General features: G+C 37.0%; 3 protein-coding genes and 1 long non-coding RNA gene across 4 annotated transcripts; all 4 read right to left on the minus strand.

Moving 5' to 3' along the window:
* Positions 1–2,444: 2,444 nt before the first annotated feature.
* Positions 2,445–2,960, minus strand: LOC137814559 (uncharacterized). Its single transcript, XM_068617367.1, has one exon. The coding sequence runs from the start codon at positions 2,958–2,960 to the stop codon at positions 2,445–2,447; it is 516 nt and encodes a 171-aa protein (XP_068473468.1).
* A 5,626-nt stretch (positions 2,961–8,586) lies between these two features.
* On the minus strand, positions 8,587–9,857 carry LOC137814568 (uncharacterized). Its single transcript, XM_068617378.1, has 3 exons — positions 9,630–9,857; positions 9,263–9,449; positions 8,587–9,194 (listed from the first exon to the last, which is right to left on the minus strand). Exons 1-3 carry the CDS (start codon positions 9,855–9,857, stop codon positions 8,587–8,589), a joined length of 1,023 nt encoding a protein of 340 aa, XP_068473479.1.
* A 512-nt stretch (positions 9,858–10,369) lies between these two features.
* LOC137818790 (uncharacterized) lies at positions 10,370–11,836 on the minus strand. Its single transcript, XR_011082141.1, has 2 exons — positions 11,564–11,836; positions 10,370–11,166 (listed from the first exon to the last, which is right to left on the minus strand). It is a non-coding gene; the product is annotated as an uncharacterized lncRNA (long non-coding RNA).
* A 4,466-nt stretch (positions 11,837–16,302) lies between these two features.
* On the minus strand, positions 16,303–18,150 carry LOC137814577 (uncharacterized). Its single transcript, XM_068617390.1, has 3 exons — positions 17,690–18,150; positions 16,642–16,745; positions 16,303–16,532 (listed from the first exon to the last, which is right to left on the minus strand). The coding sequence occupies exons 1-3, from the start codon at positions 18,148–18,150 to the stop codon at positions 16,303–16,305; spliced, it is 795 nt and encodes a 264-aa protein (XP_068473491.1).
* Between the last annotated feature and the right edge of the window lie 2,073 nt (positions 18,151–20,223).

Consider the following 20,223-nt stretch of genomic DNA (forward strand, 5'->3'; position numbering starts at 1 on the left):
TTGTCAATACTTTTGGAGTACCAAATCTGCAAAAAATATTCCTTTTAAGAAATTTAATGACTGTCTTGGAATTTGCATGTTATGCTGAAATTACTTTTACCCATCTAGAAATATACTCAACTGCCACCAGTATGTATTCATTTAAAAAGAAGATGGCAAAGGCCCTATAAATTTAATGCCCCAACAATCAAAAACCTCAATTTCCTGAATATTTTGTACTGGTATAAAATGTCTTCTAGAAATGCTTCCTGTCCTTTGGTACCTGTCACATCTTTTTACTAATGCATATGTATCTTTAAATAACGAAGGCAAGAAAAAACCTGATTGAAATTTTCGGCATTAAAGTGTCCTCCTTATGCTGAATTATGGCATTGTCATATAATTCTCTTTGCTTTATCTAATGAAACACATATTCTCACCAAATTATCTGCACCAATTTTAAACAAATGAGGATCATCCCACACATAATGATTTGCATCCTTAACAAATTTTCTTCTTTGATGCTAGTCCAAATTCCGAGATTGCTTTAGTAGCTTTAAAATTGGCCCTGTTTGCAAACCATGACCTCTCATTGATTACCAAAACTTCTCATCTAGAAATTCAGCAAAGAAATTTAGGCTCCAATGTGGTTACTTCATCATTTGCTAATCTTGATATCTGCTACATTGTTTTCACATCCTTTCTTATCTTTGATCTCCAAAACAAATTCCTGCAACAAAAGTATCCATCATATAAGCCTTGGCTTAGAATAAACTTTATTCAATAAATATTTAATTGCAGCATGATCAGTGAAAACAATAACTTTAGAACCTATCAAATAAGATCGAAATTTTTCAAGTGCATATACTATGACAAGTAATTCTTTTTCTGTTGTGGTGTATACTTTGAGTTTCATTTAAAACTTTACTTGCATAGTGTATTACTTGAAAAGTTCTTTCTTTCCTTTGTCCTAAAATTGCTCCTTCTACATAATCACTAGCGTCACACATTATCTCAAAATTAAGTTGCCAATCAGGAACAGTTATGATAGGTGCAAAAATGAGTTTTTCTTTCAAGATATTAAAAACAACTAAGCAATTATCATCAAATTTAAAAGGAGTATCCTTATTGAGAAGGTTGCATAGGGGCTTCGAATTCTTGGAGAAATCTTTAATAAATCTTTTGTAAAGCATGCCAAGAAAACTTCTAATTCCTTTAATGTTGACTGTTGGAGGTAACTTCTCAATGACTTCAACTTTTGCTTTATCTACCTCCCGCCCTTTATGAGAAATTTTATGGCCTAAGACAATGCCTTTAGTGACCATGAAATGACATTTCTCATAATTTAACACAAGATTTGTCTCCACACATCGTTTAAGTACGAGATTAAGATTAGCTAAACAATCATCAAAAGACGATCCAAACATAGAAAAATTATCCATAAAAACTTCAATGCATTTCTCAATCATATCTGTAAAATTAGAAAATATACACCTTTGAAAAGTTGTTAGGGCATTACATAACCCAAATGACACTTTTCGATAAGCAAAAACGCCATATCGACAAGTAAGTGTTGTCTTCTCTTGATCTTCTGGATTAACCACAATTTGATTATATCCTGAGTAGCCATCCAAAAAGCAATAATATGCTTTACCTGCCTACCTTTCCAACATTTGATCCATAAAAGGTAATGCATAATGATCTTTCCGCATAACTTGGTTCAGTTTCCTATAGTCAATGCGCATCCTCCATCCTTTAACAGTTCTTGTAGGAATTAATTCATTTTTTCATTGTAAATAACTGTCATACCTCTTTTCTTAAGGACCAACTGTACTGGACTAACCCATGCACTATTTGAAATGGAATAAATCATTCCTACTTCTAAAAGCTTTTGTACCTCCTTTCTAACAACTTCCTTCATGGAAGGATTTAAGCGCCTTGGTGGTTGAGCCACAGGTTTGAAATCTTGCTCCATGTGAATTTTATGCATGCAATATGATGGGCTTATACCTTTGAAATCAGCAATGTCCATCCTATAGCTTCTTTACTTGCCTTCAACACTTCTATCACCTTTTGTTCTTCCTCTTTGGATAAATGGTTGCTTATGATAACCGGCTTCTCCCCATTTTCTTTAAGAAAAACATATTTCAAATGAGCTGACAACTTTTTCAGCTCTATTTTCTGAGGGATGTTGGCTTTATTCATCTCTAATTCATCAAAAACCCCTTGTTGGACTTCTTTTGCCTTTCCCAGATCTAGGAAACATTCCTTGACTTTCTTATCCTCCCAATCCTCACAATTTTCATTATCATTCAGGACTGCTTTCATCATTGAATCATCTATAAATATTTCTCTGTGATTTTCCAAATAAGTTCATCTAGTGCATCCATCCTAAGACAATCCTTCTGATCAATCGGATGTTTCATTGCTTCAAATACATCAAAGTTAACTTCTTCATCCTACACTCAAACCTTGAATTTTCCTTCACCCACATCAAACATATTTTTTGCAGTCTTCATAAATGGGAGTCCAAGAATGAGAGGTACTTCAAGATCTTCCTCAATGTCCATGATCATAAAATCGACTGGGAAGTAAAATTTGTCTACCTTTACCAAAAGATCTTCCACTATCGCATATGGATATTTTATTGATTTGTTAGCTAATTGCAATGTCATTCTTGTAGGAAAAATTTCAACATCCTCTTTCTTCAACATAGATACTGGCATCAAATTTATGCTTGCTTTAAAATCTAGTAATGCTTTAGCCACTGTAAAATTTCCTATTGTGACTGGCAAGGTAAAACTCCTAGGATCTTTAGATTTTGGTGGCAATGATTTTTGAATAATAGCACTACATGTTTCTTCTAGCTCTGCAACTCCTTGTTCTTTTAATCTTCTCTTCTTGGTCAACAGATCCTTCATAAATCTGGCATATGTAGGCATTTGTTCCAAAGTTTCATTGAACAAAATACTTATCTCCATTTGTTTCAAAATTTCACAGAATCTGATAAACTGTCCTTCTATATTCTTTCTTGAGGGAGCATGTGGATAAGGTAAATCTACAATTGGAACGCTTCTTTTTTCTTTCTCATTTTTCTTTTCTTCCTGTACCCTCTCATTTTTTTCTTTCTCTTCTCCCTCTTCACTCCTTTTTTTTCTTCCTCTTCCTTTTTTTTTCTTCCAACTCTCAATTTCTCTTTCCTCACTTTTTTTCTCTTCCTCACTTTCTATGTCTCAGTCATCACTTTGTAGGTTATCACCAATCCCCTTTCCTACAACTACTCCACTTCTAGTAGTGATTGAGTTACATTTCTCCTTGAGTTCCATAAACTCTTGTGTAAGCTGCTCAATTTGTGTCTCCAAATTCTCAACGTTATTTTTCATGGCCAATATGATGTGTGATATGATTCCAATAACATGATAGAGATATTTCAAGGACATGTTATGGATTCAACTTGAGTTGGAATATGATTAGGCACTTTTCTAGAATTGGATCAATGCTCTTAACATTCAAGAACTCACCAAATCACAAGCAACCAAGCCAAACTCATAGAAACCCATTTTATGACAAAGGAACCGATTAAAACAAGTAAGAAAGCAAATGAACCGATTAAAACTATCTAGAAATCAAATGAACCGAACAAAAACAAGATAAGATGCAAATGAACCGATTAAAAGTGACTAGGAATCAAATGAACCGAACAAAAACAAGATAAGATGCAAATGAATTGATTAAAGTGACTAGAAATACCTAAGACATGTTTTAGAGTTTATTTGGGAATGAAAATGGATGAATAAGATGGAAAGAAGAAGAGAACTTATGTGGTTGGAGTCCTTGGAGAGGAGTACGCCATTTGAAGGATGCAAAGCTTCAAGATGAGTGTAGATGCCGCCACTTGAGGTTCCAAGAGTGTCCTCAAGATAAGACTAGAATAAGATAAGACACAAGTCTCTCAATCACTCACCAATTTGGGAGAATTTCTGTACTCAAAATATCAAATTTGTATTTGAAGGACTCAAGCCCTCCTTTTATAAGAGAAGAACCGGTCAAAAGTTTACAAGATGCTTACAAAGGAAGCTATCCAAGGTTGCCTTGCAACTCTTCCACTTCTAGCGCCTAAAGTGGAGAATGAAGGGATACCTTTCTAGACTATTCCTAAAGCTAATATCTAAAGATGCTTTACACAAGAGGTATCTTTAGGTTTCCCTCTTAGCACCTACCTAAACACTATTCTATATTATTTACAAATTTATACAAAAGAAACTATAAAGAGAGGTATTAATTTGAAGCCCATTTTTGAAAGCTTGTAGTCTTCTTTTGGATTTAGGCTTGGTCCTCTCTTTATTTTAATTCTTCTTTAACTTTTGAGAAGACTTGAAGGAAGAACTTCAAATTTTTGGGTGAATGACCTCTTCCTCCATTAGTAAAATCCTCTCTTATTTGATCTCAACGTTATTTTTCATGGGCAATATGATGTGTGTAGATTTTTCTGTAAAATCTTCTAGTTTGCTCATTCTCTCTTGGGACGAATGATCTAATAGTTGGTGTTTTTGAAAAGTGTATTGATTTCCTTGATCTTCCATGTAAACAACTTTTTCTTCAGATGAAATATTCTGGTAAGCACAGTGCTCGCTGGAATGCTCACTTTTACACAATTCACACCTTAGTTATTGATTCTGACTTTGAACAGCATGTACTTCTTGAGGCAATTTAGCCATTTGAATAGTTAGTTGCGCAATCTGCTGTGTTAGATTTTTTTTTTAGCCAATAGTGTATCTTCCGTCCATCCTTTCTTCTAAATACTTCGTCCATCATACTGGGCTTGAGAATCTGTTGATGCCTGTACCGCCCTGGTAGTCGGAAGTGATGACGTGGCATCCAGCTACAGTATAGGTGTGTTGACAAGGCGCCAGGTTGGCAGAAGGGAAGGAAGTCGGGGGGCTCGTGAAGTCGCCAGTTGTTAAGTTGGCGTGCTCCGATCTCCAGCATACCAGAACCGGCGATTAAAGGTGAAGTCGCCAGATGTAAGCTCAAGCGACCTAGTGATTGGAGATCGCCAGAGAAAGCACATCGCCAGAGATGAAGTTGGTGCAGATTATGAAGGCGGCCGGCGAGACCACAGGGAAGGTGTATGAAGGCACCCTAACTAGCTAGTTCCAGTAGAGATCGCACTCCCAAGTTAGCTATGTACTGGGCAGTACCATGCATAGGTAACTTAGCAAAACGAGAGTAGAAGCAGCGCCCAAGTCAAGGAAGCTCCAGATGAAGGCACGTGTACGACTAGATGCGAGCCACGTGTCCAAGTCTGTAACTGCCAGGAGAGAGAAAGTAACCAGGTATATAAGAGTTCTCAACGAACTTTCTGAGGTACGCACGTTCAGATTATACTCTTTACGCTTGCGAGTTCTAGAGCACACTGTGAGAGAGGATTTGCACGGTTCTTGTTCTCTTAGTATTTGGTGGTTCGGCTACTGACTTGGGCGTTGGAGTGCGATCGACCGCAGCGGCGCCGCTCTGTTCTTTTGCTGGTTCTTGAAGTGGATCTTGGAGAGGGACGGACGTTTGAAGCGGTGCGCAAGTCGATCCTGTGACGAGGCAAGCTCCTACGTTCTGGTCAACAGGCAGGATCAATGCCAATGCATTAATAACCCTCGTTGCTTGTTCTACATCAAGAGTCATCATTGTGCCACCAGCTGTGGCATCTAAGAGCATCTTTATATCAGATTTAAGACCATTAAGGAATTTGTCCAGTTGAGCAATATCTTCAAACCCATGATTTAGGCATTTTCTCAATATCATCTTGAATCTTTCCTTTGTCTCGTTAAAAGACTCCTCTGTTCCTTGTCTGAACATAGAAATTTTAGACTTAGCGAGAGATTAGAAAATATCTTTGCATAAATTTTCCTTCTACAACCTCCCAACTAGTAAGGCTCTGATTTGGGTGTGATTTGAGCCACTATTTAGCCTTTGCTGCTAATGAGAAAGGAAACAAGCACACATAGACATGATGCCTACCAAATCATAAAATGTATCTAAGTGTGCATATGGATCCTCATGATCCATTATTCTGAATTGTTGGGTACTGATAAGAGTAAGGAAATTAGGTTTTATCTCCAATGTCCTGGTAGTAGTAGGTATTCAATACTAGAAAATGCCTTGGCCCTTGTACATGACATAATCTCCAAGTGTCCTCCTATGAGGTGATGCTTGATTTTTTGTCATGTTACTTTCTTAAAAAAATATTGTTAGTGGGAAAAGAAACAGAGTATATATGTTTTTTATTTTATTTATATTTTATTTTTTCAAAAATTTAAACTAAACATAAAAATGAAATAACAAAATATTAAATTCTAACAAAACAAACAAAAGAGAATCTAAATTAAATCTAAATAAATTTAATCATAGCAAATAAAATTAATAAGAATTAAAATAATAAAAATGTAATACTAATATTTGGAAATAAAATAAACACAATAAAAACAAATCTAAAAAATACAAATATTCACAATATTTAGGAAACTATACTAAAAAAATCAAACATGTTCCCCGTCAACAACACCAAAAACTTGATGACTTTCTACAGCAAGTGCATCGCGTTGTCAGAAGTAATAATTGTCCCTAAGGACGGATATCAATCCCACGAGCAACAGTGAATTATCAAGTACAATAATTGCTAAATATAAAACATAACAATTAAAAGAGTGTTGAAGTGATTCTGTTGACAATGATCAATAAAAAAACAAACAAAGAATTAGTTGCTTTAAGTAGGAAAAATAGGGATTAGGTTTCATCTCTCTCATTCTCATGTATTTTGATTAATATGTTAATATTAAGTTCTTTGATAGAAATTGATGGTCGTATAAAAGTCATTTATATCGATTCCTCAAATATAAAATTCTTAAGAATGTTCCCTAAATATCAATCCTTCGCATAATTATAAAAACAACTTAGAATCAAGCTCAGACGTTAAAAACAAACAACATTTCAAGTATGTTCCTAGAACTCAAATAAGTTAAGTATTGTTGTTTAGGTCAGAATCCTAAAATTACTTTCCAGTCAGATTTAAGATTCTCAATTTGTCACAACAATTTATAATTACAAAAAAAAATACCAGTAATTAATCAAGAACTGAATATTATAATATATAAATATCACCTCAATACACAAGAGTTCAAACAGATTACTCCCAATCCCAAAGGGTAGAATTAGCCATGCATACTTCTAACACATTTCATTCTCCCAATTGGGTTACAATTCACTCTATGGTGTTATTCTCTCAATCTGGCATACTAGGGTTGTGCCTTTAGCCCCCTATTTAACCTAATTTACTATGGTTAGATGACTTCCTCGCACTAATGGGCTAAATGATAAAACATATAAAAAGTCCCAATCTTTCTGACGCATTCACGCTCGAGCGAGGAATTCTCGCTTGAGCGAGGAATTCTCGCTTGAGCGAGAAAGGCGTTGATTTCCAAAAACAGTCCTGGAGCATTCGGTTGTGAAATTGGCTTTTTCAACACTTTTCTATATTTTGGGACCTTCCAACTTTCTCTTTTTAGCCCAAATCATTCTCCTTTACCCAAAATCTTCAATCCTTCCTAGAAACCTGCAATTAACACCAAATTTGGGAATAAAATGTTCTTATTCAAATAATGATCATAAAAACATAAAAAAGGTATAAATTCATAAATTAGGGATTAATTTATATGTAAATTAGCAATAAATCTATATAAGTGCCTATATTTCAATATGAAATATTACTGAAATTAGGCACTTATCAATAAGCCTTTTATTATACACTTTATAAGCATGACTAGTTAATGAATAACCAAGAAAGATACCATTATCCGCTTTTACATCAAACTTGCCCAAGGTTTTCCTTTCCATTATTTAAAATGTAACACTTGCAACCAAACACTTTTAGATGACTAATGTTGAGTTTTCTTCCATTAAACAGTTCATAAGGTGTTTTCTTCAAGATTGGTCTAATGAGGACCCTGATCATCACATAGCATGTTGTGCTAATAGCATCAACCCAAATATTTTGGCAAAGAGGACTCACTTAAAATGGTTCTAGCAAATTCATCAAGAGATCTATTCTTCCTTTCCACAACCCCATTTTTGTTGGGAAGTTCTAAGAGCAGAGAAGTTATGAAAGATTTCCAAATTTTCACAACAAGCACTGAATTTTTCATTTTGAAATTCCCCTCTATGATCACTCTGAATGGCACAAATGTTATTGTAGCTCATGTTTTGTAATCTCTCGGCAATCCTTTTGAATGCAGAAAATGCATCACTCTTGGATTCCTAGAATAATGTCCATGTGAACCTAGAGAAATCATCAACTATAACAAGTGCATAGTAGTTTCCACCAAGACTCATGGTTCTTGAAGGACCAAACAAATCCATGTGCAGCAGTTCAAGGGGTTTGGAAGTAGAAACTACATTTTTCAGTTTAAAAGAATGTTTGATTTGCTTCCCCTTTTGGCATGCTTCACATATGTTGTCTTTCTAAAACTTGAGTTTGGGTAAATCTACCACAAGATCTTTAGAAATCAACCTATTTAGACGATGCATATGGATGTGAGCTATCCTTCTATGCCATAATCATGAATCCTCATGTTTGGTTAGAAGGCAGCCAATAGATGCAAAATGTGAGATATCAAGAAGATAAACATTGTTGTTCCTTTTACCAATCAACAACACTTTTTGTGATTTGGTTAGCCGTATCTCACACATGTTGGGCTTGAAGGTTACTTGATAACCTTTGTCACACAACTGACTTATGGTAAGGATATTATGTTTGAGTCCTTCCACAAATAGCACATCATGAATCAAATAGGTGTTCTTGTCACCAATGGTTCCTCTTCTAAGAATTTTCCCTTTGTTGTTGTCACCATAAGTCACACGACCTTCTTGCTTGAGGAGAAGATTGAAAAAATTTGTTTTATCCCCTATCATGTGCTTAGAACAACCACTGTCCAGGTACCACATGTGATGATTTTCAATCAAGGAACAACTGCTTCTGTCAGATGCTCCCTTTGCCATTAAGCACAAATTTGCCTCTTCATCTCCATTTGATGATGAGCTAGAGGAAGAAACATCATTGTCTTTCCAAGCAATGTAGGATCTCTTGGCTTTGCCCTTATTTTCACTTTTCTTGCTTGCTCCTCTTTCTTTACTTTCATTATTCAGGAAATAAGCTTTAATATGACCTTGTTTACCACATCCAAAACAAGTACATTTGTTAGCATTAAAATCATTGAGTTTCTTGTTGTTATACCTATTAGAGGATTCTTAAAGAACTTGCTGAATTTTCTAGTAAGCAAGTTTAGAGTTTCTCCATCACTGTCCACACTTGATTCATGATAGTCTTTATGACCAACATCCTTCAAAGCTATGATTCTCACATGCTTCTCTTCATGCTCTTGACCATTTAGCCTATTCATCTCCAATTCTTGCTCCCTAAGCTTTTCAAATAAGGAGGTTGTTATTAAGGTAGTTAAATCCTTTGATTCAGAGATGGCTGTGACTTTGGGCTGCCGAGATCTGTCCAGGCACTTGAGGATCTTGATGTTGAGTTCCTCTTTTTCAAAGAATTTTCCAAGACTTATGAGATGGTTGACAACATGAGTGAATCTCTTTTATACATTAGCAATTGTCTCCTTTTTTTGCTTCCTGAACATCTCATACTCCTGGATTAGAGCATGCTTTCTAGCTCTCTTCACATCATTGGTTCCTTGATGAGTAACTTCAAGAGTATACCACATTTCTTTTGCAGAAGAACATTGTGATACCATGAAAAACTCATCAAAATTTAAAGCAGATGTGATAATGTATTTAACAATGCAATCAAATTGAGCCTTTTTTGCTTTCATGCTCAATTCATTGGGACCAAGGTTTTTCAATGAAAAAACTATCTCTTTTTAGCTTTAGGAATAAAAGGGCCATTTACAATGACATCCCAGATTCCTCTATCAATTGATTCCACAAAGATCTTCATTCTAACCTTCCAAAACTAATAAGAGGTGGCCTGTTAATTGAAGTACCTTCCTCAAAGGGTAGTTTTTCGGCCATGAAAAAGCTTTTAGGATAGAAAACTTGAATGACTTTCAAGAACTTAGCTCTTGATGCCAATTGTTAGAATTATAGGCCTTAAACAAGACGGGGGGGGGGGGGGGGTGGGGGATGAATTCTTTATGAAATATTTTCGCAAATATTAAAGCTAGATTGAAAGATAAAGAAGAATCGATCAATTAGAAATCTGTTCATCCAATTTCAAAACTGTTTTAATGTGATTGTAGAAAATCAACCGACTGTTTTTGCGAAACAATCGGTTGTTTTTATCAGCAATTTTAAAATCAAGCAAAATCAGATTTAAAGAGTGAAGGGATAGAAAGATTCACGCAGGAAATTTATACTAGTTCACTCTTGAGCAAGAGCTACATCCAGTCCTCAACACACCAATATGTATTCACTATGAAATCAAAAACCTTGATTACACACAACACACTAAAGTGGTAATCTTGAACCATTCAAGAACACACACCACCTTTGGCAAACACACCACGGATTTCAGAACAACCTCTGAATCTGCACACCAATAATTCTCAAAAAAATAAAGTAGTCAAGAGAGAAAGGAATGAGTACACCAGGATACAATCTCAAATCAAAGCAAAATGGATACAACAAAATCCACTCTTGAAAAATGATCCAAAGCTCTTAGTAATCTTGAAATCTTGATTTAAAAAAGTCTCTTTCTTATCTCCAAGATTAGGAACCAAGGTAGTTAGGATCATTAAAAAACAATTTGGTAAATCTTAACAAAATTCTGTTAAGGTTTTCAAAAAATCAACCAGTTGAAAACACGAAATAACCGATCGAATTGGCTTGACAGCAAAGCAAACAAAGGCAAACTTTTCAAAACTGTTTTTAAAAACAACCAAGTGTAAAAGAATCAGTTCAATCGAAGTTTCAGCAGATTGATTTTTCACTTTCCTTTCAAAACGATTAAAATAAAACAACCTTGGATCATCACCTAGAGTGGATTAAAAAATTCAACTACTCTAGACAATTCAACTACTCTAGACAATTCAACTACTCAACACTCAACCAACAACAAAGATCTCCATGCATTTCACTAGGATTTGGAAGCATCAAAGCCTTTATTCAACACCAATAAACAACCTGTGATACACAAAAATCAAACTCAGCAAATTCAAATTTTCTTTATGCCTCAAATCATAATTGAAACACCACAAATTTTTTCAACAATAGACAATTACAAAATAGGACAAATTACAAAATAGAATAAATTACTAAATAAGTTTGACCAATTCCAACCTATCCTATCGACAACCTACAAACGGTCACCTACATCAAATCACAACCTGGAACAACCACACCAACGTTCAACCATTCTCCAACCCACAAACTACGCCACCACAAAACCACTCAACAACGCAATGAACCCAAAATAAATTACCACTCATTAACCCAAAACCGCTAAAAACATACAGCCACTAACCCTTCCAAAAAGAAAAAAACTTGCATATCAACATTAATTAAAATAAAAAATCTTTACCTTTAATTTAACAAAGAAGAAGACTTCCAAAAATTTCACACCCAACATCTTATCGAAGAATCCTTGCAAAAACAACTCCAAAACACGCAATCCAACACACGACAAGACAATCATCGAACACAAACCGAGCGAAACTGGTACACATCACACGTTCCTGGCAACACACACAATAACAAGAAAGAACACAAGAAAATAACAAGAGCACGAAAAAAATAGGAGCAGAGCAAGAAAAGAGGAACAAAACAACAGAAAGTTAGGAAAACGAAAGTGAGTGGGAATGAAAGTTTTCACTAAAATTTTCATTTTGTCATTACACTTGCCACGTCATCAATCCTAAGCCATATCAGATATCCGTTGCCCCATCATGCTACATGGGTGTTTCCCTTTTCTCATTCCCATTCCCTTTATTTTCTCCTAGTTCAATAACTTAATAACGTTTTCCTTTTTTTTAATTCTTTTTTGTTAGCTTGTATCTTTTTATTTATGAAGATTTGAAACAATATATAATATTTGGTGAGGTTTCACAATAAACTTTTGTAATGTATCCAAAATTAAAAAAATTCCATTATTTTATTGAGGTTTTAGGATAAACTTTTGAAATTTAATAAAAGTTAAAAAAATTTCCATTATTTTGCTGAGATTTTAGAATAATTTTTTAGAACCTAAAGAAGCTTAAAAAATCTCCATTATTAGGTTTTATAATAAACCTTTGGAACTTAACAAAAAGTTTTTTTTATTTTTATTTTGTTGAGTTTTAGAATAAACTTTTGGAACTTTTAAAAAAACTTTCGTTATTTGTTTAGGTTTTAGAATAAACCTTTGGAACTTAGTGAATGTTAAAAAAATCTCCATTAATTAAATCTATTCTTGGGGTGATATTAAACTCTACTAAATAACCACAGTTAAAATCCTTTTTTCTTGTACGGAATTATTTAATTCTTTACCAAAATTTAAAAATAAAAACTTAACAATGAGAGTTTTGTTTATTTTAATTCAAATTATATTATTCAATTACAATACTTATTAATTCATTAGATTTATTACACTTTTAACGTAATATTTATAATTGCTAACAAATTTTTAAATTATTTTACAACCATTACAATATATGTATTTATATTTCATGTTTTATGAATTTTTATACTATAGTTGCGTATTCTATATCTATGGTGCGGTCATCATCTTCCTCACTATATGTTTCTATTGTGTCTTCAAAATAAATATGTCACTAAGTTTATATGAAGGGTAACAAGCAATTACTTTGACCAAGATGACAGGTCATATATGTTATCAACCATGTCGAATTTGTAGATCCCCAAATGATGAATATGATAAATGTTGTTGTGTTTGAAAATATAGTAACTATTCCTTCCATCGATATTAACCATAACTTTATTACTACATTAATGGAGATGTGGAGAATGAAGACCCATACATTCCATCTTCCACATTGAGAGTCGACAATCACATTAGAATTTGTGACTCTACACTTGGGTCTTCCCATCGATGGTCAACCTCTGACTGGATTCACCAGTGATGACTTGGTTCCAACAACACCATTAAGTTATCGTGGCTCAACAATATGCCAGATCACATATTCTCTCATTAATTGGAAGTGTGTTGGTCTCAAACACATCAACAAGTAGAGTATGTCTCATGTATCTCTTATTATTAGCTAACTTAACCCATGTTGCCAGTTATAGTTGGGGCTCAGCTGTCTTGGCATGCTTTTCTTGCAGTGTTGGGCTTGGGAATTTATTAAAACCTTTCCCAATAATTGAGCTATTAACTAGTGAGGACATTGTCGCTGGACATGATTTTCCAATAGCAAAAAGGTATATTTTCATATACAAATTTACTACAAATCAACTTTTGTGTTCAATTTTTACATTTTTTTTTAATACAAGGTGATCTCGTGCACCATTGTAAAGGTACCACCCAGCTACGACTACATTCGATTTTATAAGGAAGACATTAGATGAAATACGATCCAAACAAGTTCGTAAGTATAAATTGTATTCCATACTAATGACAATTTTTACAAGTTCTTGTGGACTCCCCGTTATAATTAAAGGCTTTAAACAAGAGGGGAGTGAATTGTTTAATGAAAGATTTTCAAAAATATTGGACAAGAATGAAGATTAACGAAGAATCACAGAAGAAGCAATCAGATCAGCCAAAAACAAAACTGTTTTAGATTGATTCCCGAAAATCAATCGGTTGTTTATGTGAATCAATCGATTGTTTTTATCAGCAATTTATAAAAACACAGTTCAAATAGTTTTAAGGATTAGGGATAGAGAGATTCAAACACAATGTTTATACTGGTTCACTCTTACACCAAGAGCTACATTCAGTCCCCAGAAACCCCTGGGTATTCCACTAAGTAATCAACCACAGATTACAACACACAAACACCAAAGAGGTGATCTTGAACCCTTCAAGAACACTCACCCTCTTTGATACACAAACACTACAAGTCAGAACACCCTTTGACTGTAGACACCATGATGTGAGTTGATTTTTAGATGTTTTCATTTATGGTGACACTTTTACTTAAGATTGGGATTTAAACAATTAAGGGTGATGACCTAAGAAAGATTCCCACTGGACACAAACTTAACCAAGTGCTTAAGTGTGAAGGTTCAATTCACAGAGGCAAAAATGAAAAACAAGATATAGTGAGGATGAGATGCAATTGCGAAATTGAAATGGGCACAAGGTAAACATCAATGGTGGTCATGGCCCCCCAAATGACGCACCAAACTCATGATTATGAGTGAAACCTAAGAACAACAATTAAGAGAAAAAGAGATAAGAACATAAATGGAATGGAGAAATGGAATGAGAAAACTTAGGGTGGTGGGTGAGAAATGTCACGCTACTTGGAGGATGATATGTTCCAAGATGAGTGTGTTGGCCGCCACTTGAGAACTTCCCAAATCACTTAAGATAAGACCTCAAAGCTAAGAGGACATAAGCCTCACTAAGAGCTCACACAATTTGTGCAGAGTTTCTTTACTTCATTCAAATTCAACTTGTAAAATACAATGGGTAGGCCTCCTATTTATAGGTGAAAGAGCCTTGAAAAACAAGCAAGAGGGTTAGGATGGGAAAAGCGAAAATATGGGCAGCCTTAGGGTTTGACTAAGTCAAACCGGTACCCTAGGCTTGTCCTTCGTAAAGGGTAGGAACAGGCTAAAATTCTAACTACAACCCATATTAGGCTAAAGGTACCTTATTCTAACCTATCATTGCTATTTGGACCCTTAAAGAGAGCCCAAATTATTTACAACATATTTGTATCTTATAAGAAGACCAAAAGGAAGAATAGTTGGTTTGTTGGTTTATGCTCAGCTTCTCTAGTGAGGTCCATGTGATCCTTGGTAGGGTTATGAATTGTTCGCTGAGATGACTGTGCACCGTGTGCTTTGTCTTTTGCTTCCTTGGTCATCTTCGTAGTGACTTAGGTTGTATCACACCAGTACCTTACAAGTTTAACAAATATGAAATGAAATACAAGTAAGAACAGGCAATATCACACCTCGTACAAAAGGATTACAACAGTTCCTATTCCACTCTTAACTAAAGGAAATCCTTAAGCAATCTTGCAATCATGAAAAACTTTTAATCTTTTTGGTATTTTGATCTCTCTTCTTTATTTCAAAGATGTAAACACCAGTTATATAGCCTAAAAAATAGTTGTTTAAGACTTTTAATCAAGGCCCAAAACATTTTAGAATTATGGAAAACAGATTTACCAGACTTAACCAATTATATTAATTTTTAAAAAACAATCGATTGAAAGCTAGATTCAACTGATTGAATTAGCCTTGACTGTGAGGTCAGCCAATTTCAGCTTTTTTTTCAAATCCTTTTCAAAACCACCAAGTGTAAACAGCCGATTGAAACGATAAATCAACGGGTTGTTTTTCACTACTTTGTAAAACACTTTTCTTTTGAAAGAACTTGATTGATTCAATTTTGGATTAAGCTAAGAGTGGATTGACAATTCTAATCTACCTAAAACCATGCCCACAAGTAGCAACCTAGTATTCAAGCAATGTTCATGGATTTGGAGACATCAAAGCTTTAAGTTGAATAATCTCCCCTTATTTGATGAAGACAAATCCATGGTTTGCTTAGGATGTTTTGTTTTGAATTTGACAATACATGCAAAACACAAAATCTGCATGAACTAGAGGTAATCTTTCCAGATATCATTAGCACCACAAAACCAGTTTTCACTTAGTGATTCCTATAAGCAAAATTAGTGTGAAAACTAGTGAAAGCAAGGTGCAAATCAAAGTTTATGCTGCAGTTTTAATCAAAGTAAAACAACAATTTTAATCAGAGTAAAGCAACAACTATCTAATCCATATAATCCATTTTTAAAGCAGAATATATCGCAGATATTAGCACAACACAAACCACATTACAAACCATATACTTTCCCCCTTATTTGTCTTCACAAATAGAATAAAAGAAGGGATAAAAATAGCATTAAAAAGAGAGAAAAAATTGTTCAGATAATAGACCAGAAATAGAAAAAAAGCATAAAATTTTCTTCACTCTTCTTGGCCATATTGCAACTCAAATAGCTGATTCTGCACAACTTCAATTTGCTCATGCAGGCTTTGAAACCTTGCCACACAGAACTCATGATGAGTTCTTTGATCATGTGCAAAGTTGTCCAACCTATTCACCACAAGTCTTTCAAATGGAGACATGGATGTGATTCATTCTTCCATGTTTACATCACTTGGACCAGCTTCATGGGCACCAATAGGTTCATTACCAGTAGCAACAACTTCCCCTTCATTGTCTTCTCCAATGTGAGCTCCACTTGATGAGCCAGCTTGGTCGCCATCTTTGCTCACCCATCTTCCACCAAATTTGGCAAATCCCTTCTTAATTTGGGAGCCATTGTTGATTTCTCTTGAGGTTTTGACAATTTCATATTGCTCTTCTTCCAGATCCAATTTAAAATAGTACAAGAATTTAGAAATTAAGACAACATAAGGGTAGTGGTAGTCACTGTTCTCGTCGGTTGACTCGAACCACAGTCTTTGGCCCACCTGTCACCGCCTGAGAATCAAACTTCCTTGGGTTGAAGAACCTCTCACCTGCAAAGACAAAGGGCGCCTTGGCGACCGTTTGCACTCTGACGCTTAAGTCAGTACTGGGGCAAAGAAACATTAAGTGTATAAAGTAGTTTCAGTCTTAGAAACGGTGTACCTTGTTAGGGTTCTTACCACCCTTTATATAGGTTGTAACTAGGGTTACTTTTGTTCTATTACCCATATCTAGGGTTCCTGGGAGAACGTCCTTGCATCGCTATTACACAATCTTAGTGTAATCTGGCACATAAAACTTTCCTTTACTAGAGTGCAACGACTAACAGTATGGCCGCCAAGGTACCAACCAATGCACCAATGCTCGTGGGGCCATCTGTTCTATGGGTGCCCTAAGTATTCATGTGCCATGCATGCAGTCTCCCCCTGGAAACCCTAACCCTAATGGGCCTTAGCGCCTCCAAGGACTGTTTACTTATGCCGCGCTCGAATGCGCTATACACCCACATGCATGGATCCCTCATGACTTAGGCTTTTCTTAGTATCTAGGTGTTGACTTCATGGCCCACATGCCGTTTTCTTAGTATGGGGAGTGGTGTGGTAAGCCCACACAATTCTTGGGACCTCCTCTGCCCAAGTCCCTTTGGCCTTCTTAAGCCTTCTCTTCAGACCTCTGAGCAGGACTCGGTTGGCAGACTCGACCTGCCCATTGGTCTGGGGGTGCTCGACTGACGCGAACACCTGTTTTATCCCAAGCTCTGTGCACAACTTAGCCAGTTGCTGGCTTGCGAACTGTGTGCCATTATCGGACACCAATCATTTTGGTACTCCAAAACAGCATACTATATTCTTCCACACGAAATGTTAAATCTTGTGGGCCGTAATCTGCACTATTGGCTCGGCGTCCATCCACTTCGTGAAGTACTCTATGGCGACAACGACTTACTTCATCTGTCGTATCGCCAAAGAGAAGGGTCCCAATATATCGATTCCCCAGGTGTGGAATGGCCAAGGGTTGTACGATCTGAGCTCTTCTAGGGGCGCCTTGTACCAGAAAGCATGTTGTTGGCATTGCTTGCACTGCTGTGCATGCCTCGTGCAGTCTTCACTTATGGTTGGCCAATAGTATCCTACACGAATGACCTTTAATGCTAAAGATCGACCACCGATATGACTCTCGCATATCCCTTCATGGAGTTCTGCCATTATTCGTGCACACTTTTTGTCGTTTACACATACCAGAATAGGATGGGTGAACTTGTGTCTGAACAACTCTCCGTCGATGAGGATGTACTTGGTCGAATTTTTGTTTATTTTCCTGGCCTCTGTGGGTTCCAGCGGGAATATCCCATCAGCCAGGTAACGCTTGTAGGGCATCATCCAGGTTTCTCCTCCTTCAACCAGGAAGACCTGTAACAACTCTTCCCCAAGAACTGGGTATGTGCTTATCCTGGGCGTTCTCAGTGTCTCCTGAGACAGTGACCGATGACTCCTCTTCCCTCCTCTCGACATGCTAACCTGATGGACCCCCACCATATTATCTGCGGTGAAGGTTCGAGGCGTCTTCAGGGTTTCCTGTATGACGATCCTCTGTCTGCCCCTTTGCCTGAATTGGCGAGCTTAGCTAGCAAGTCCGCTTGGGCATTCTTCTTTCTAGGGACATGTACAAGCTCGAAAGTCGCGAACGAACCCTTCAAAACCTGGACATACTATAGATAGGCTGCCATTTGCAGGTCCTTGGCCTGGTATTCCCCTGTTACCTGGCCTGTGACTACTAGGGAATCGCTCTTCGCTAACAAACTCTTTGCACCCATCTCCTTGGCCAACAGTATGCCGGTGATCAGGGCTTCATACTCGCTTGGTTGTTGTTGGCCTTAAAGGCGAATCGTAGGGCCTGCTCGATCAATAGCCCATTCGGTCCTTCCAGGATGACGCCAGCTCTGCTGCCTTGCTGGTTAGAGGACCCATATATAGAGAGCACCCATCGGAAGTTGGTTTCCTCTTGGTGTGCATCTGCCGAGGAGAGCTCTACCATAAAATCTACGTAGACTTGGCCTTTCATTGGGCCTCTAGGCTCGTACTGGACATCGAACTCTGATAGTTCCACTGCCCAACCACAACATCCAACTTTCGTAGAACCTTGCAGATAGGAAGGTCTATCATCACCACTACTATAAAACTCTGGAAGTAGTGGCAAAGTCTCCTTGCTGAGAACACCACGGCCAGGGCTGCCTTCTCTAAGGCCTGGTACCTTACCTCAAGCCCTTGCAATACTTTTCTCACAAAGTATATTGGCTTCTACACTTGGTCTTGTTCCTGCACAAGGACCGAAATGATCCCCCGCTCTGTAACTGCGAAGTACAGACAAAGCGGAGTGCCCAACTGCGGCTTGTACAACATTGGGGACTAGCCAGGTACTCCTTCAGCTTGAGGAACGCCTCTTCACACTCCCTGGTCCAGATGAATTGGTTGTTCCTCCTCAAGCACTGGAAATAGGGGTGACCTTTGTCCCCTCCAGCTGCTACGAATTTGGACAGAGCGGCCATCCGTTCTGTCAACTGTTGCACCTGCTTCACCGAGATCGGGCTTCTCATTACGAGGATTGCAGTGCACCTCTCAGGGTTCACCTCTATCCTACGCTCGGTGAGCAGGAAGCCCAAAAACTTGCCTGCTTAGACCCCAAACACGTATTTCTTAGGGTTCAACTTCAGCCTATACTTAGCTATTGTGGTAAATAGCTCTTCTAGATCAGCGACATGCTGATCCTTCAGCTGTGAGGTTACCACCATATCATCCACGTAGGCTTGTACATTCCGCCCTATACTGGGCACGAGTACCCTGTCCATCAGCCTCTAGTAGGTGGCACCTGCATTCTTCAGCTCAAAGGGCATCACTGTGTACCAATAACAAGACAACTCTGTCATGAACGCCATCTTGCATTCATCTCTGGGATGCATCTTAATCTGGTTATACCCAGAAAAAGCATCTAGGAAGCTGAGCAACTTGTAACCCGGGGCGCTATCCACCTAAGCATTAATGCTTGGCAGAGGATAGGACTCCTTCGGGCAGGCCTTGTTGAGGTCCATGAAGTCTACACACATCCTCCACTTTTCGTTGGCCTTCTTCACCAGGACCACGTTTGCCAGCCACTCGGGGTACTGAATCTCCCTTATGTGGCCTACACTTAGCAATTTTTGTGTCTCTTCTTTGATGACCTGCCTGTTGAACCTTGTGATGTTCAATGTTTTGAAGAATTCAAATCCTTTGAAGGATGTTGAATCCTCTGCTTTGCTTGTTTTTGCTGTGCTGGTTTAAGCTTTGTTCTGGGGTAGTTTATATGTTGTAATCCACCCATATTTTAAATCTCAAGCAATTAGCATCTCAATCTTTATGAAAGTAAAATGTTTTTCAAACTAAGTTGAAACAACCGATTGTTTGGTCGAAACAACCGATAGTTTATACTTAGGTGTTTTGAGAAAGATTGAAAACTGTTTTTGAATGGTTGAAACTGTTAAGTACCAAAACAACCGATTGATTCGAGGAAACAACCGATTGTTTGTTTTGGAACCATAACAGAAAAACTGT

This window comes from Phaseolus vulgaris, chromosome 10 (genome assembly GCF_000499845.2).
Source record: "Phaseolus vulgaris cultivar G19833 chromosome 10, P. vulgaris v2.0, whole genome shotgun sequence".
NCBI lineage: Eukaryota > Viridiplantae > Streptophyta > Magnoliopsida > Fabales > Fabaceae > Phaseolus > Phaseolus vulgaris.